General features: G+C 43.7%; 1 protein-coding gene across 11 annotated transcripts in view; it reads right to left on the reverse strand.

The window, feature by feature from the left end:
* The window catches only part of GPATCH2L (G-patch domain containing 2 like), a 43,100-nt gene extending 26,978 nt beyond the window's left edge, over window positions 1–16,122 (reverse strand). For 4 of the 11 annotated variants that reach the window (XR_012650724.1, XM_075030130.1, XM_075030123.1 and 1 more), the window contains exons 1-7: window positions 16,000–16,122; window positions 14,408–15,075; window positions 8,150–8,214; window positions 3,822–3,998; window positions 3,372–3,451; window positions 1,235–1,302; window positions 285–339 (exon numbers count right to left, since the gene is read on the reverse strand). Coding sequence is in view for 9 of the 11 variants with exons in the window: in XM_075030130.1 (XP_074886231.1) it covers window positions 285–339; window positions 1,235–1,302; window positions 3,372–3,451; window positions 3,822–3,998; window positions 8,150–8,214; window positions 14,408–15,066 (1,104 nt within the window). In the remaining 2 variants the exon portion in view is untranslated. Of the gene's footprint in view, window positions 1–284; window positions 340–391; window positions 432–1,234; window positions 1,303–3,371; window positions 3,452–3,821; window positions 3,999–8,149; window positions 8,215–14,407; window positions 15,076–15,187; window positions 15,341–15,427; window positions 15,454–15,999 lie in introns of those variants that run through there. The other 7 variants (XR_012650725.1, XM_075030131.1, XM_075030127.1 and 4 more) reach the window with 4 other exon arrangements.
* Window positions 16,123–16,342: the final 220 nt, after the last annotated feature.

Genomic DNA, 16,342 nt, shown 5'->3' on the forward strand with positions numbered 1-16,342 from the left:
GGTAGAAGCCTGAGTCAAACAAGGCAAAACAAAGCGTTTAAAAAAGAAAAATGTTCTAGTTCTTGTGGAATTTTGAGAGGCCAAAGCTCCTCCTGCCAAGATGCATTTTACCTCCCACTCACTGTCAGAGAGGAAGGCATACACTAACCTGAAACGGGGAGATAAACAAAAGGAGTTCCTGAGCTGTTCAGTTTAAATAGACAATATAATGCCTGAGACACAGGTTGTGTTCAAAGCCAAGAAGACATCAGTTAACAAAATGAGAAGGGACAGGGCTGCCTTACCTCATGTGCACAAGCCACAGTGTGTGGGAAATCAGAAGCCAGCACTTTGCTCTTTCTAGAGAGAAGGAAACCAAGAAAATAAAAAAAGTAGAGCAGAGTCAGCTTACCTGGTTGCGATCTCTTTTCCCCATGGATGGTAACCAAAAACTGGAAGGAGGCAGAGCCGGAAGGACAGGTGGGAGCAATGACAAGGAAGGAATGAACACAGGGGCAAAAAAAAGGACGGTTGGGGATAAGGAGAGAAGGGGAAGGGAAGAACAAATGGAGGGAGAAGGAGAAAGATTAAACATCAGCAGGACTCATTAAAAACAATGAATTTCAGATCCAAGGAAGAAAACTGGATACCAACAACTGGTGAAGGCTGGACCCACTGCACTGCAGTCAAGAGGTGCCATCCTTACCTATCTATTGCCCAACTAGAATAGCATTAGAGGCATGCCAAAGGATAGGCACCATGACTATTTCTGGTGCTGACTACAATTTAAATACACTAATTGGGGAAGGAGACAGAACACCAAAGAAAGAGAAAGCAATTTCGCGGCTGCCTTGTCAGCATCATTTCTGCAGTCTGGGTACACGTCCATAGCATGACTCCACAGAGAAGCTTTTCAAAAAAAATATCATATATGGCTCGGTCTTTTCATACTGTGCAGAAGATCTGCAGTTATTTCAATGGCACATTATAAAGGAAAGAAAAAGCGGACTGTAACCAAAAGGGCATTTGAGCAGTGTCCACTCACTGGGGCAGCCTTACAGACAAAAGGGAAGTCAGCAATTGCAAATAAGAAAACAGAGAAGCCATCAGTAGAGGATTGTCTCCCATTCCACAGGTCACTACATGCTTAAGTTACCACCCAGTTCTTCATTCCCTTCAGTCCCAGGAGGGAAGAGGACCCTGTAGTTCTTCCTCCCCTCCCACAGTTCTATACAACAGTTGTTAAGGGCCTTACTCTTTCTGGCGTGGATCACTAACAACATGACCTAGCCTCTCGGTGCCCAGAGCGCTCATGGAGGTCTCCTGAAACACAAAGACAGGTAAAAGGTTGCAGACTCTCACACAGAGAGCGGATATAATAGTTTGCTGCTGCCTATAAGAACAGACCTTAATCCCCTGGGCTGCATCCCTTCTTTCCCAGCCCACTCTCAGCTAAACATATTCACCCTCTCCTTTTAGAACCTCCACTGACCTGATTTGACTAATTAGAATGGCAGAAAATCATCCAGTTGTATTTGCGGGGCTTGATTTTTATTATTTTAGTGATATTTGCTTGCACAGGGGCACACCAAGGAGTGGACCAGTACAAAATACACAGCACGAGGATGCAGTTAAGAACAGGGGAAATGGCTGAGAAGTGCTTATGTCCAGGTTGCTGGGTTCAGCTGGGCCAGACACAGGCTGAGAGACAGGACATCATGTTGCCCCGCTAACAATGGGGATTCATGAAGCACAGGTGAATGGAACAAGGAGTACGCATGAAGCTTTTGCCCTTTCTGAAAGCAACAATTCAGCAGCAGGACCTCTGGCAGCTAAAGAAAACGTAGAACCTAGAAGGAAGACCCTGCTCTGGGAGCACATTTCTCCCTGCAAGACACTGCCCTGTATACATGCTTGATGCTGACATACATGTATACACACAGCCTGAAGCACCAGCTGTTCATATCTGCATAGCAACTACCTCCAAGGAAGAAATAATACTTTGCAGTAAGGTTCTGAAGATGAGGGTAAAAGGCTTTCACAGGTAAGATTTGTTCATGCTAGGTACATAGGCAAAATGCACTCAAAGTTTGGGGGAAGTTGTAGCAGCAAGGGTGAAAGATGGGCTATTTGTTACAGCAGGAAAATTATTAACTTAAAGTGCCGTAATGTTTAAATTTACGGTTTATTACTGTGTAAATTACAAGCCGTACTTTTGGTAATTAGCAGCTCGCTGGCGGGGAGCTCTGAATGAAACTCATTATTTATGATTACAATTTAGAGAGAGATGGTGAAGGGGGAGCAGTGACCTCCGCTGCAAATGACAAAGATCCCTTTAAGGTGATGAAGATGAATTAAACAAGTAAATATTATCCTTCTCATTTGGATCATTAGAGGTACTGCCGACAGGCCCAGCCACTTGCAGGTGGCCTGAGGAACCCTACCCAAAGCCAGTCTCTTGCCAACTGAGAATTCATATTTTAAATGCTGGTTACAACTAAGCAAGGTGAGTGCAAGAAAGAAGGGGCAAACAAGGATTTTTCAAGTGTGACTGACAGAAGGAAGAAGTCGCATTCATCCAGACTTCAGACCCCTCTAAAACATCTTGCTAACAGACTCTAAAGCCAGCCAGCTCAGAACATATGGCAGTATTTTCAAAAGCACAGAGCACATTCCAATAAGAGCCAAACACAGCCAACACCTTCCTTCTCAGAAACATCTTTTATGACAGACAGCAGCACTCAACACTCCAAGATCCAGACCCAACCAAGTGTATCCCTCCCTCTTTTAGATAAGCATCTGCAAAGTACTGCTTATTCCTTTAGAAACAGGATTAATATTTTGTTTGCCCTACATATAATAAACCTAGTCAATGGCTTTGGGTAACTTTGTCTACATTATTGCATATACCCTTTTATTCTTCTTTCTCCCCACTAAAAATGCAACTACTAAAACAACCTTCCTTTGCTGCCATTCATATCAGTCTGCTTCCCTATCTAAAATTTGGCCTTCCTTCACCTTTGAGTCACCTCTCTGACCTTGTAGTCTCAGATTATGAGCATGGAGAAGTTTCATGCCAGCATCATTTCCCCCAACATTCTACCTAAATCTTCTTGATATTTATGTTCCCTGTCATTCATCTTCAGACCTCCTTTTGTACTGCTTTTAGCACTGATCAACTGTCTTGGCCAATCCAAACCTGCCTTAAAATCCACTTAGTCACTCCATCAACTTCTGACAGTCAAAGCAGTTAAACAAATCAAACAATACATGAAACAAAAAATGTACAGGGTCCCTTTCTGCAGAAAACAATTCATGTGGTATCTTAGCATAGTACTTCAGGACTGATCAGCACTGGAAATACAAAATTATTATCTTGCAAAAGGGAATACCTTGCCAACAAGCCTCCTCCGACCTTTTCGGAGACAACGGGCAGCAGCTCCTGGAAGGCGATTCAGGCGAGCATGAAATCCTGAAAACCAAACCCAGAAAAACTGAGCAATGAATACAGAAGATTATTCCTGACAAAACCACCAGGAAAAACAGTTAGTTCAGTGGTCAAATCAGATCCTCTGTCCCTTGTTTCTCAATCTGCAAGAGGTAGACGTGCCAATTTATTAACAAATCAAATAAAGTCCCTATTGAAAAAAAGAAGACTCAAGAATGTGGGCAGCTGGTATGAGTATTTTAGTGTCCTCCCCAGTAGTGCAGCTATTTTTAATTGGATCGCAAAAAAACCCAGATCACTAATATCAGTTTAAATTGGAGCACCTATGAACAGAATCTACTCTTGCCATCACATCAAAAGTTCTCAAACACATGGCATTCCTTATGGACCTCACCTCTCTGAGCTGGTCGTGAGGGCAAAAGGAACGTGGAATCTGAGAGCTTGTCCAGGCCTGAGTCAATCCGCTCCACTTCAGATCGGTGGTCAGCTCCCCACTTGGGAAGAAGGTTGGGGACAGTGAATCCTGGAACACATTCTCCTTCATAAAACCAATCACTTTGCTCATCATCTCCTAAAGAAATAGGATGGAATTAGCCACAAGTAACATCAATGTGCCCTGTGACAGTCCCACAAAATACTACAGGTAGGCATTTCTGGATGTGAAACAGCTGAAGCCTCATTAGGAATTCCTTCCTGAAGAGCCTTATATTTGTATTCTGTTCCAATGATCTGCAGTAACTATGGGGCCTCACTAAATGCTTTAAACTATCCAACTCATCAGTCTACAGAATTTCCCTATAGAACAAAGCCCTCTTTATAGACCTGCCTAGGGCAGCTTTAGCACTCCATTGCAACTGCATCTCATCAACCTTAGTTCAATGTTGTGTGATGTCTTATGCAGAACTCTTTCTCTGAAGTAATTACTGACAGAGGTAGAGGCCAATCATTTGGCACACGTTATAGGCTGTCACAGGAGAGACTTCACAACAGGAGAAGACCAGGCTCACAGAGTAAGCAAAAGGAGCATACGCACTGACAAGAAAGATCCCTAGTCTCCTAAGACAGCAGCTAAGAGGAAAACACACAGCTATTAGAAATGGTCACTCTGAGTGTAATTACTAACCTTGCTGTGAGTCTTTCTCAATCAAAATTCCTTAGAATCTGTCAGAACTACAGACTCTCTGCAAAGCTACAGCAGCAGCAACAGAAGTCATGATCAAAGTCTCCATAAAGCAGGGTCACTGCAATTAATGCAGCTGCAGTCTAAAACTGAACTGCATCAGACACCTTTCATGGTAAATCTGCCTGGCCAGAAATCCCCTGAGAACAGTAGCCCATAAGCAGCATAAGAAAAAAGCAGGAAGAGGGCAAAGAACCTGACATACTTAGTTTTTCAGTAGCCCAACTAACAGACAGTCCCATGTAATTGCAAGGTACTTCACCTTGCCATAAAAAGTAACACATCTGAGTAGGGAGAACTCTTGTTTGCCTACCATTAAGTCTCAACTCAAGCATCGCGACTTACTCTCCTTTCCTCATCAAGTTACATTATTCCTGACTGAAGTCTATTATGCCTACCCACACATCTTGCCAGACAAAAAAAAAAAAAAGAACCCAAGAAAAAAAAAAAATCACCCTAGTAAAAATGCTGCACTCTAGCACATAACAGAAGGAGCAACACCCAAAACCAACTCCAATTAGCAACAAGTAGGACAGCCAGAACACTTCATCCCAAAGCTCTGATATTGCTTTTTATTTCTGTGATATGTCAGTAACCTAGCATGTTTGTGACAAATATATTTTAAAATAATATAAATATCCCTACCCACCTTTTATTAAATTAAAACTAAGTAATGTTGGATTGTTCTTCTAAGTGATCATAATTTGTGCAAAAATATCCCTGCGGTTTGGGATCTATAAGCATAGTGCACTGTCATAACTCAAATCACTACTTTCACAAGACAAACTTTAACAATCAGGTTCATATGCTAATACCACAGTAACTTTCACCGTGAGAGATCCCAATGCATTTAACAACAACAAAAAAATAGCCCCAAAAAACCCCACCACTAACGACTTACAATCAAATTATAAACTAGAACTAGGACCATTCTCTGCTCACAGAAGTGCACTGTAGCTGGAATTGCAAAGACAACCTATTTAATTAGCAACGGCACAAATATTACATGACGTAACATCAAAAGAAGAGGGAAAAACACTACATTCAATTTAAGTATACTGCTATACTTTCCCATTATCGAGTTTGGAATTGTACTAGAAAACTATTTCTAAGATGATGATCTGTGACCAAAAAAAACCCGTTTCATGGTCTCTCCATCTGACTGAAGTGGAGAGCTGTTGTTTATTATTTATTTCATGACTAGAAATTGTCTAAAAAAAGGAAAGAGAGTTGTTTCTTATTTCATCTGAAAGTGCAACATTTTTTAACCCTTTTTAACATAACTGTAAGTTAAAACATCTTGGCCAGAAAGCTATTATAGTATGAACTGTTTGAACAGACAGAGGCCTAGTGACTAGAGCATGGCAGGGATCTGCCGCTCGGGGACTGGCCGGGTGTCGGTCGGCGGGTGGTGAGCAATTGCCCTGTGCATCATTTGTACATTTCAATTCTTTTATTACTACTGTTGTCATTTTACTAATGTTATCATTATCATTATTTGTTTCTTCTTTTCTGTTCTATTAAACCGTTCTTATCTCAACCCAGGAGTTTTACTTCTTTTCCTGATTTTCTCCCCCATCCCACTGGATGGGGGGGGAGTGAGTGAGCGGCTGCGTGGTGCGTAGTTGCTGGCTGGGGTTAAACCACGACAGTCCTTCTGGCGCCCAACGTGGGTTGAGATAAGAATGGTTTAATAGAACAGAAAAGAAGAAACTAATAATGATAATGATAACACTAATAAAATGACAACAGTAGTAATAAAAGGATTGGAATGTACAAATGATGCGCAGGGCAATTGCTCACCACCCGCCAACCGACACCCAGCCAGACCCCGAGCGGCGATTCCCTGCCCCCCCTTCCCAGTTCCTAAACTAGATGGGACGTCACATGGTATGGAATACACCGTTGGCCAGTTTGGGTCAGGTGCCCTGGCTGGGCATGAGAAGCTGAAAAATCCTTGACTATAGTCTAAACACTACTGAGCAACAACTGAAAACATCAGTGTGTTATCAACATTCTTCACATACTGAACACAAAACATAGCACTGCACCAGCTACTAGGAAGACAGTTAACTCTATCCCAGCTGAAACCAGGACAGATGTCAAATCTCTTCTAGTACCCAGACAGGGAAGCCTGTAATTGGATTTTATTAATTTATTTAAATAGTATATTCTGCATGCTCTTATGTATTGGGTATCCTACTTCTAGTAGCAGCTGAACATTAATGTCTAAAACAGGGTATAAAACCAGGGCAAGTATATAGGGCAAGCATATAGGCAAGTATATATACACTATTCAGTCTACATCAATCTTGCCTTGGGTGATGAAATAAAAATTCAACACTTCAGTCACCACCCTGCTTCGTCATCTGATATGCAAGTGCTCACTAATTTCAGCTCCCCCAGAACAGTCATCAGTAAAAAGAAAGGACAAAAGATTTGACTCTCTGTTGCTTTTGAAGGATTGGAAGCTGGAAACAGTTATTTTTTAGCAAAGGTCAAAGCTGATGTTTGTAATCCCTACTCTTAGGGACAATATTATAGCCACCTAAGATCACAACAGATCAGCCTTACAGCCTAACATATCATCAGAAAACACATAAGCATATTCGCTGTCATTGTATTGCCTCACACACAGATACCTGGGTCAATAACAAGCTAGTGAAAGCAGCATTTCCTACTGAGTTACTGATACTACTTCCTTTAGCACTCATACATTCCCAGAAGAGATCTCATCCAAACCTTAGCTTGTGAAATGTGGCAGAAGCAGAGTGCACACCAGCAGAAGCTGCGTGGAATTACAGGTCTCTAGGGTCACATTCCACCTGCTCCAAATATAATAGTCCTGAGTGCCTATGTGCCTGCTACAACTCCTTTCACACTTACTTCTGCCATATCTCCCATAAACTGAACACTGTGTTGTCACTGATAAATAGAAGCAGATTACACTCCGCACTCAAACCTTCTAAGAAACCATTTCTGCAACAGACATTGAAAAAACTAGGCTCTACTAATGCACACAAGAGCAAGGGAGGAACGTGTATTTAAAGAAATAAAATCTACCACATATTATTGTTGTCGTCTTAGCACAGTTCATTAGGTGACTTGTCAGTACTGATTTTTTTTCCACATCGTCTCTTCCTGCCCATAGAGAAAACAACTAACAGATTCAGGCACTAATGGTATGTAGACAACAATTAAAACACCTATAGAAACAAATCATAAGCTCTGCTCTTTCATTATGGAGAACTCTAAAACTGCTCTTGCATATCTGTGCCTTTCCGTAATAATAGCTTCTTATATTCCAAATACTATGGATCTGATTTACAAATTATTTCAGCAGGAAGAGAGTACTCTTATCAAAATTACACCTTTGTAGCCCTCAGCTCATTTCCCAACTTCTAGTCCCTCCCAGCCACTGGCCTCTCTCCCATACTTCCCTCTCTGTGCCTCTTCAAACATAGATCTTTCTTTGTATCTGTAAAGAAAGTTAAGAGAAATTCCCCAGCAACACATGAGGAAAATCACAGGACAGTTGTTACCTTGGCGGCCCTCATCATTGGTAAACAGGCCAGTATCACTGCTGCTGCATACACTGCTGGTTTCACTGGAACAAAAACAAACAAAAAATCCCATTGTTACAATTGCAGCAGATACAAAACAAAAACCACTCTATTACATTTTACTAGCTTCTCTGAGCCCAAAATGCTTTACGTATCTCACAAAAATTGCATTTCAGATACATGGCTGGCTCTCATGGGACATAATTGCTTTATGTTAAAACCTAGCAATGCTGCATCACTTGAAAAAGAGTAAAATCCTGTATCTAGTCTAGTTCTAAGTTATCAAAAAGTAATTAATACAATGGCATTTGCCTCGGGTACTAGAGTTAATAACCTAACTATGACATTGTCTGAAATACTCACTAGGAAATCAAGTGCAGTTAAAAACTCTGTCCTTAGGTCACTTAACAGCTACTGAAAACCCTCTGAAGTTTTCTACTTCAAATTCCTTTTTCTCAAAAATCTTATACAGGTACATAACCCTGCACTTCAGTCTACGGCAACTTTTATTTTATTTGGAGGGAAGAGCAGCTGGTACATTCACAACTCTTCAGCTGAATACCTTAGCGCAGCACGACTTGCTGCTGCTGAATGCAAACTTGTTACAGCACACTTTGCATTTGCTGAAGGAGTTACAGGAGATTTAATTCTTGAACCAAAGAATTAAACTAGAAATTGATGTGTAGAAAGACGTTAATTGACTGTAAAGCTGGATGAATACTTGTAGCAGAAGCACATGTTGAGGTCAGTCCCAAGCATCTGATGGCTTTAATGCTGATATTAAACCAATCCTCAGACACTTTGGGCAGTACTTCCTCTGATTTAGCTGAGAGATATCAGAACAAGCAGAAACTACTTACTGCCCACCCCTTAGCACTAAGGCCTTAGATGCGAACGTTGGGTATAACTCAGCACTATAATCAATCTCCAATCGGGGCATGCTGTTAGAAAGCATCTCTGGATCCCTCTTTTCCAGGGAAATTGGATCATACTAGACATCAGTATCAGCTGGAGACCCCTTGATTCAAAAGGCTGAATAATGAGGGACCACAAGATGTGTCACCCCAAAGAATTACAAGCACATAATAAAACCCCATTTTGTGAGCGTATTATTGCTCTTGGAAAATGCACTCTAAAGTGTAGCCAAATCATGCTGGATATCTACAAACTCTGCATCTTCACCATTGTATAAAGGTCATTTAAACTTAAAGGATGAATAGTCTGTACATCATTCCCACATTTCAGTATGTAAGTTAATACCAAATTCCAAATCAATCCATTACAAAGTTTTGCCATCCATTCACCCTCCCACATTATACAGCATAGCAATTAAGGCCAAAGACTGAGAACCACGAGTCATTCATTTCATTCCTAGCTCTCCTACCAACTCACTGTATGACCCTGGGCAAATCTCTTAGCGTGTCTGCTTTCCCTTTTGAAAGCCTGGATTAAAAGTCCTCACAAGCAGCAGATGCGAGGATTGAGTGACTGCTTCATAAGGGTTTTAGCATCCTCAGAGGAAAGGTGCCTGAGAAAGGAAAAAGCATTGTCAAGATTCCAGATCATATTAACAGTACTTTAAGCATCCTGTTGTACGGAGAGGTCTTTGGCTCCTTATAGATACACATTACTGCCAGAGCTTTACTGGACCAAACTTTCACAGATCTCACCCTCTTCACCACCCCTTTTACACTTCAGGGCTGAACACAAACTAGACTCCTACACAAGCCTTTCTGCAGGTCCAGTAAGCACTGATTAATGACCTCCACTTGCAAAGGAGGCTACTTACCTTAACCATGAAATAATGAATGCTATTGATCCGACAAGCTACTGCTATAGAGTGTTATTGATCACCCAATCTTTGGTTAAAATGGTCCTCATTTAGCAATTTCACTGTCGCAAACACCTGGAGCAAAGCATGCTTATAATTAAATAGTTTGGGGGAGTTAAAGTGAGAGGTGATGGACAGAGATCTCAGGTTTCCCCCATTTATTCTTTTGCCTGAGCTATTGTTTGTGTCAGGAGGGATATTGATTTTCTATAAAAATAAGAAAACAAGAGGCACCAAGGGGCTGCAGAAGGTCAGGCTGGGCTGGAGAAGGAGGGGAAGCTGAACACTCTATCTTTGTCACTTGCCTTCCAAGAGAGGAATTTTTTCTTTACGGAGAGACTGGTCTCCAATTCATTAGCTTAGCCAGGCTCTTGACTGCCACTGCAGGCTGTCGTCAAAAGCGTAAAGCAACTGTACTGCACAGTCAGGATGAGCACTGGTTACACTCCCAGGCCAGAATACTGTACTGTTTTTTGCTGGGATAGAGTTAAATTTTCCTCATAGTAGCTCTATGGGTCTATGTTTTGGATCTGTGACCAAAACAGCGTTGATAACACACTGATGTTTTAGTTATTACTGAACAGTGCTTAAACAGTGCCAAGGCCATCTCTGTTTCTCACACTGTCCTGCCAGCAAGTAGGCTGGGGATGCACAAGAAGCTGGGAGGGGACAGCCCGGACAGCTGACCCCAACTGACCAGAGGGCTATCCCACACCATATGACATCATGCTCAGCAATAAAAGCTGGGAGAAAGGAGGAGGGAGGGGGGGACATTTGGGATTACAGCATTTGTCTTCCCAAGCAATTGTTACACATGATGGAGCCCTGCTTTCCTGGAAATGGCTAAACATCTGCCTGCCAATGGGAAGTAGTGAATCAATTCCTTATTTTTGTTTGCTTGTATGCATAGCTTTTGCTTTACCTATTATACCAACTTTATGTTTCTCGCTTACTCTTCCAATTCTCTCCCCCATCCCACTGCAGGGGAGTGAGTGGGCAGCTGTGTGGAGCTCAACAAATACATCAGCATCAAGCCAGTGAAGTCACACGGCACTGGTGGGTCAGTATAATCCCCAGTTTGAAAAAATCCTGTTAAGAGTTATGGCACTTGAGAGTAGATTAGACAAACTGCCCATCTCTCACTAGTAAGCACATCACTCAGAGTGATTTTTCAGACAGCTCTTGTACTATGGTTTCTTCTGCCCTCAAGCCAAACCCAGACAACTTTGGGAGTACTCAGACCAACTTCAGCACTCAATATATAAATTGCCTTTACTTTATTATGGCTGCAGGGAATCTCAAAGCATTAAGGGACAGTCTTAGCAGTTAATTGTCACCTTAGTACAAATATACAAATGACTACTTAAACTAAGGCCACTTGCTTTCTCTGTTGTTTCCACAATCATTTATAGATCAGGCTTTGAGTCAAGTCATTACCCAATTTAGAACCATCATCATTCCCTCATCATGTTCCTGCATATCCTTCCTTCTCTCAATTTGTGTTCATCTCTTGCCACGTTTGGCAAACAATTTCAAAGATTTCATTTCATGCACACTTTGAATCACAATACTGCAGCACATCTTCCTCCAGGAAAAGACTAGGTGCAGTCTCACAAGCAAACTATAAAAACTACCTCCTCATTAAGGATCCATATCCAAAGCTTTCTCAGTGAATGGGAGTTTATCTACTGAATACAGTAGGGTTTTGATCTGCCTTAGGATAAGGAGCCTTCTAGAAAGCAGACAAAATGCTAGATATTTTAGCATTTACAGAGATTCATTCCCACATAATGAAGAGAAATAAGCATCAGTGGAGGGGAGGAAAAAGAAGGTAAAAAAAAAATTCAACTCTGAATATACAACTTACATTTGCCTAAAACCACATTCGTTTTGTGACATTCCCCACTGCTAGAGGAGTGAACAGCTGTGGAACCAATTCAGTATCAAAGTGTTTTGTAAATCACCAGATCACCACAGACTGCTTCCAAGTCCCACAAGCCATGTCAGTCACTCTCCCTCCCATCAGCTTGTGATGACAACCACACCATTCGCTCTCCTAGGCATTCAATTTTCTTCTCCCTTCCTCAGGATATGCCCTTGTTACACATCTGTGCTAAGTACTTCTCTTACAGTACCAGAAAAAACAGCTAGAGCACAGTGAGAGTGAGGTAAGCACAGCCAGCTTCACTCTGCTGCTAGCAGCAAAGTGCTATATTTAGAGCAGCAGAGACCAAAGCATGATCCTTCACTGCTGTGAGGGATACTCTGCAGTGAAGAGGGTTGCATGTATTTCTCTCTCCAACTTTGACCCTCTCTAGTGAGTCATATAGCACAGATCACACATGTGGTGTTGGAGAGGTCAAATATTCCAACCCCTGGCTTTCCAAAGAGAATCCCAAGGATTTGGCAGCAGATGGTAAATGTCATGTGATGCAGACACTTGCACAATAATTAGTTTGAGAGCAAGGAACAACTGAGACAGAACAAAGTGATCTCCCAGCATGGTCCTCAAGTAACAGTCCAGACAAAGCTGTTTATTTACTCTTTCAAATGCTGGCACAAATAAAGGCCAGATGAAAGTCTGCTGGTTTAAGTTCAGGTTTGACATGACGGAACAGACTCTGACTGGTGGAAAAAAAAGCCCTCAAGGAACACTGTCCATCACTGCCACATCAAGTAAGGGTATCTCTCAGTCCATCACCACTGCCATGCAACATTCAGGGGCTACTCAGCACATTCCCTTTCCTGGACTACCAGCAAATAGCTCTCAAAAGATAAAAGTGCTTTTAACAACTAGTAGCAAAAAGGCATCCACTAGCCTCTTGAAAAGGCCCACTTTGCACCTATTTTTTAAGCAAATAATAGCTACTTTTTAAGGAAAAAAATGACCACTTTTTTGCTACTTCCACCCTGTAAAGGTTACAAACAAACCACACTTATTTAGTAAAAATGCAATAGTGGTCCCCTGGATCAGGACAGTGAGGACGTATTACAAACTATGCTCTTCACAGAAAATAGCATTGAGAAGCTCGCACTCCAGCTATTACCCACAAAGCCCTCAATAACCAAGTGCCATCTGTCCACTCTGACAAACCGCAGGAGCTAGACAGCCAGAACACTTAAATGAACCTTAACATATGAACAATTATACTGGGTCAAACAACTATACCTTCCAAATCCACTGTCCTCTGTCTGATAGTGCCTATTACAGTGGATGCTTGAGGAAAGAATGTGAGAACATGACAAAGACAGACCAACTGTTTCTTCTGTATATTCCTCCAGCTTCTAGCGGTCAGCAGTTTAAGGACTTCCTGATCCAGATCTTCCATCTGGGCTGTAATGCTTAACAGCCCCTGATAAATCTATGCTCCACATCCCTGTTTTGGACACATTTAAATTTTTTACCTCCAAAATGTCCCACAGTAGAGTTCCAAAGCTCGTGTTTCATGAAAAACAATACTTTTTTTAAAAAAGTTTCCTCAATGTCTCCTGCTCCTTACACAATGATTATCAGCAAATAAAAAACCCTATTCACTTTCTGAAATCTCCTCCACCTGATTCTCAGCAGTTGTTTCTTTTCTAACCTGAAAAATCTCTTCACACAGAAGCAGTTTTATAACCCCAAACCTTCTATGGAGAGAATAAAAGTCATACGCAAGGGGAAAACTTCCCAAGAGTGACACACAAATTCAGACCATGACATTTACACTTCTCATTTTCATCTCTTGTATGAGATTGTGCCACAAATTCATGAAAGTTCTCCAAAATTGTAGATTAAGACATGCCAGCCTCCACTGTTTGTACAGGCTCATCCTGTAAGTAATACAAGTTCGCACCAACTTCTTTATCATCTCTCTACATTTTCCCCATTGCTAGCCTTTCAGTACCTTATTCCAGATCCAGAGCAGAGATGCAGAACTGCAAACAATATGTTTTGACTGAGGTTCACATAGTACCTGCACAGAGGACTAGTGGTCATGATGGGAGACCTGATCTGTTCCCGGTTACTACTTATGATAAATTCTGAAAACAAGAGATCAGTTCATATCAATCACGCAACACAAGTGCCAATGGTGGATTTACTCTCCAAAACTCAGGCCACAAGCATGCCACTTTGTAGCTGCAGAGCCACAGATATTTCAGAGGGCTCCTTGTGCAACAGAAGCCAGAAACATATCAGCTTGCCAACTTTTCAAGGAAGCGTTTTGGGTTATCAGTACAGCATTGACAGGAAAGACTTGGAAAAAATCTACAGTTTAGAAGTAGCTGAAATATTTCTCCTCTTCAAAAAGAGAACAGCACTGAATAACTTTGATAAGAACTTCTAAAAGCAAGGCACAGGATTTACAAGCAGCTGCAAGCAAGGTGGCCATCTGACTACCACAGGGAAGAAACCGAGCTCTCACCATTCTGACATGTTTTCATCTGAGCCCTGTTTCTGTTCATCAGCTTCACACTCCATCCGCTCCTTCCTTCCCCCTTTGCTGAGGAAGGGCCTGTTCTCTCCTGATTCACAAAGGCCATGACTGGATGATGTCCAAGGGGCATTTTCTTTCCAGCGTGAAAGACGCTGTTTCTTGGCTGACTTGAACCTGCAGCCCCTCTCATAGTTCCACTCTGAGACCCTGAGCTTTTGCTGGAGACTGGCAGCCACCTCTGATGTCACACGTTTGACTTTCCGTCGGCGCCTGAGAGGTCGACAGGGTGCATTCTCTGTAAAGGAGTCTGACTCATGCCACGAGTGTTGCTTGCTCCTTAGGGTGGCACTGAGAGCTGGGTGTCGTTTGACCACTGCCATGTCATCAGAGTCACTGAAATTGGCTGTCAGCACCTCGCGGCAATCCTTGACAGCTTCGTCCAAGCTTGACTCTGAGGCCTCACTGTAGCAGCAGGCATGCTCTGCCTGATGCGTGAAGTCTGAACGTCGTTTACGACCCCGTCTCTTGCGAAGCTGACGCCGCTGCTGCCGTGGGCTTAGGGCCATCTCTTCCCATAGCTCATCCAGCTTGTTTTGTTCTGAAGTCTGCTCTAAGGCTGAGGCCAAGTCATGCACCAGTTCATCCATTGGCAATGCCTACAAAAAATGACAATAAACAATTAGCACCAGACATAAATGCCGCTACCAACACATCACTAGACTACAGTATGCTACAGCCTTTGTAACATTAACCAAGTTACACACTTACTTTGGAGTTGCCTGGGAGAACCCAATGCAGGACAACTGCTGCTTCTTGGGCTAACGCTCACTCCTTCCTTTTGCAAGGGTTAAACCCCCCTTCTAACCATGGTAGCAGAGATCTTGCTACTGCAGCAGTTGCGTCAAGTGCTCTGTGTCTCAAAAGGCCTTAAGGTTGCATCTTTTGCACTGAAGCAACATGCTCTATTACACATCTTAAGGGTATGACAGCCTGCAACTAGTTCGCTACCTGGTGTCAGTAAGCCACAGAGAGGGGTTAGCCTGCTCGGCAAACAGATCGAGTCTTCCAAAAAGTAGACAAACAGCAAAGCTGAGAGTAAAACAGACAGTAAAACAGGTAGTTTGCAAGCCAGCATCACTTCAACAGCAAAACAAGGCGCGCGGGACGCTGCGCCCCTTACGCCGGGGTGTATGAGACCTAGCCCCAGCTCCTACTGCCAAAAAATCCCACCCCTTCCACCTCACGGCTGCCAGTGTGCCAATCCCAAAGTCCTGGCCAAATCCCTCACCTCACAACCTCCCTCTCCCCACCCGCGCCTTGCAGACGTGGGATTTCTCTCCCCACCTCCTACCGGGCTCAGGAACAACCCGCGCCCCCATCCCGCTGAATAACCTACAGCCGCAGGCCGCCTGCCCTTAGTCCGAGCGCCCTCAGGGACTCGGCCACACCATCTCCCTCCTCTAAAGAGAAGCCCGGTTCTTCTGCCGGCCCCACCGGGAAGCCCTACCCCCTCCACCCCACCACCCTCCCCCGTCACGGACCCGACACCCTCCGTCGGGCCTCACCCCGACCCCACTCACCGACCAGCGCCCCGCTCCGCCAGCCCCTCGTCAACGCCGCTTCCGGCCTCCCCGGGCCACTTCCTCCCCGCCCGCCCCGCCTGAGGGGCGGGTCTGGCGGCGGCGGCGGCGGCGGCGGCGGCGGCGGCGGGGGGGGGGCGGCCCGGCCGTGAGGCCGCTGCGCCGCCGATTCGGCGGCGCAGCGGCCTCACGGCCGGGCCGCCCCCCCCCCGCCGCCGCCCCCAGACCCGCCCCTCAGGCCGGGCTACGGGGCTGCGAGGCTCTTGGTCTCTTCTCCGTCGGTGCCGCTGTTGGAGCCATTGCGGATCATTTAACTTGCTCACGGGGCAGCCCTTCCTCTATG

The sequence above is a fragment of the Buteo buteo genome, chromosome 6 (genome assembly GCF_964188355.1).
Source record: "Buteo buteo chromosome 6, bButBut1.hap1.1, whole genome shotgun sequence".
Classification (NCBI taxonomy): Eukaryota; Metazoa; Chordata; class Aves; order Accipitriformes; family Accipitridae; genus Buteo; species Buteo buteo.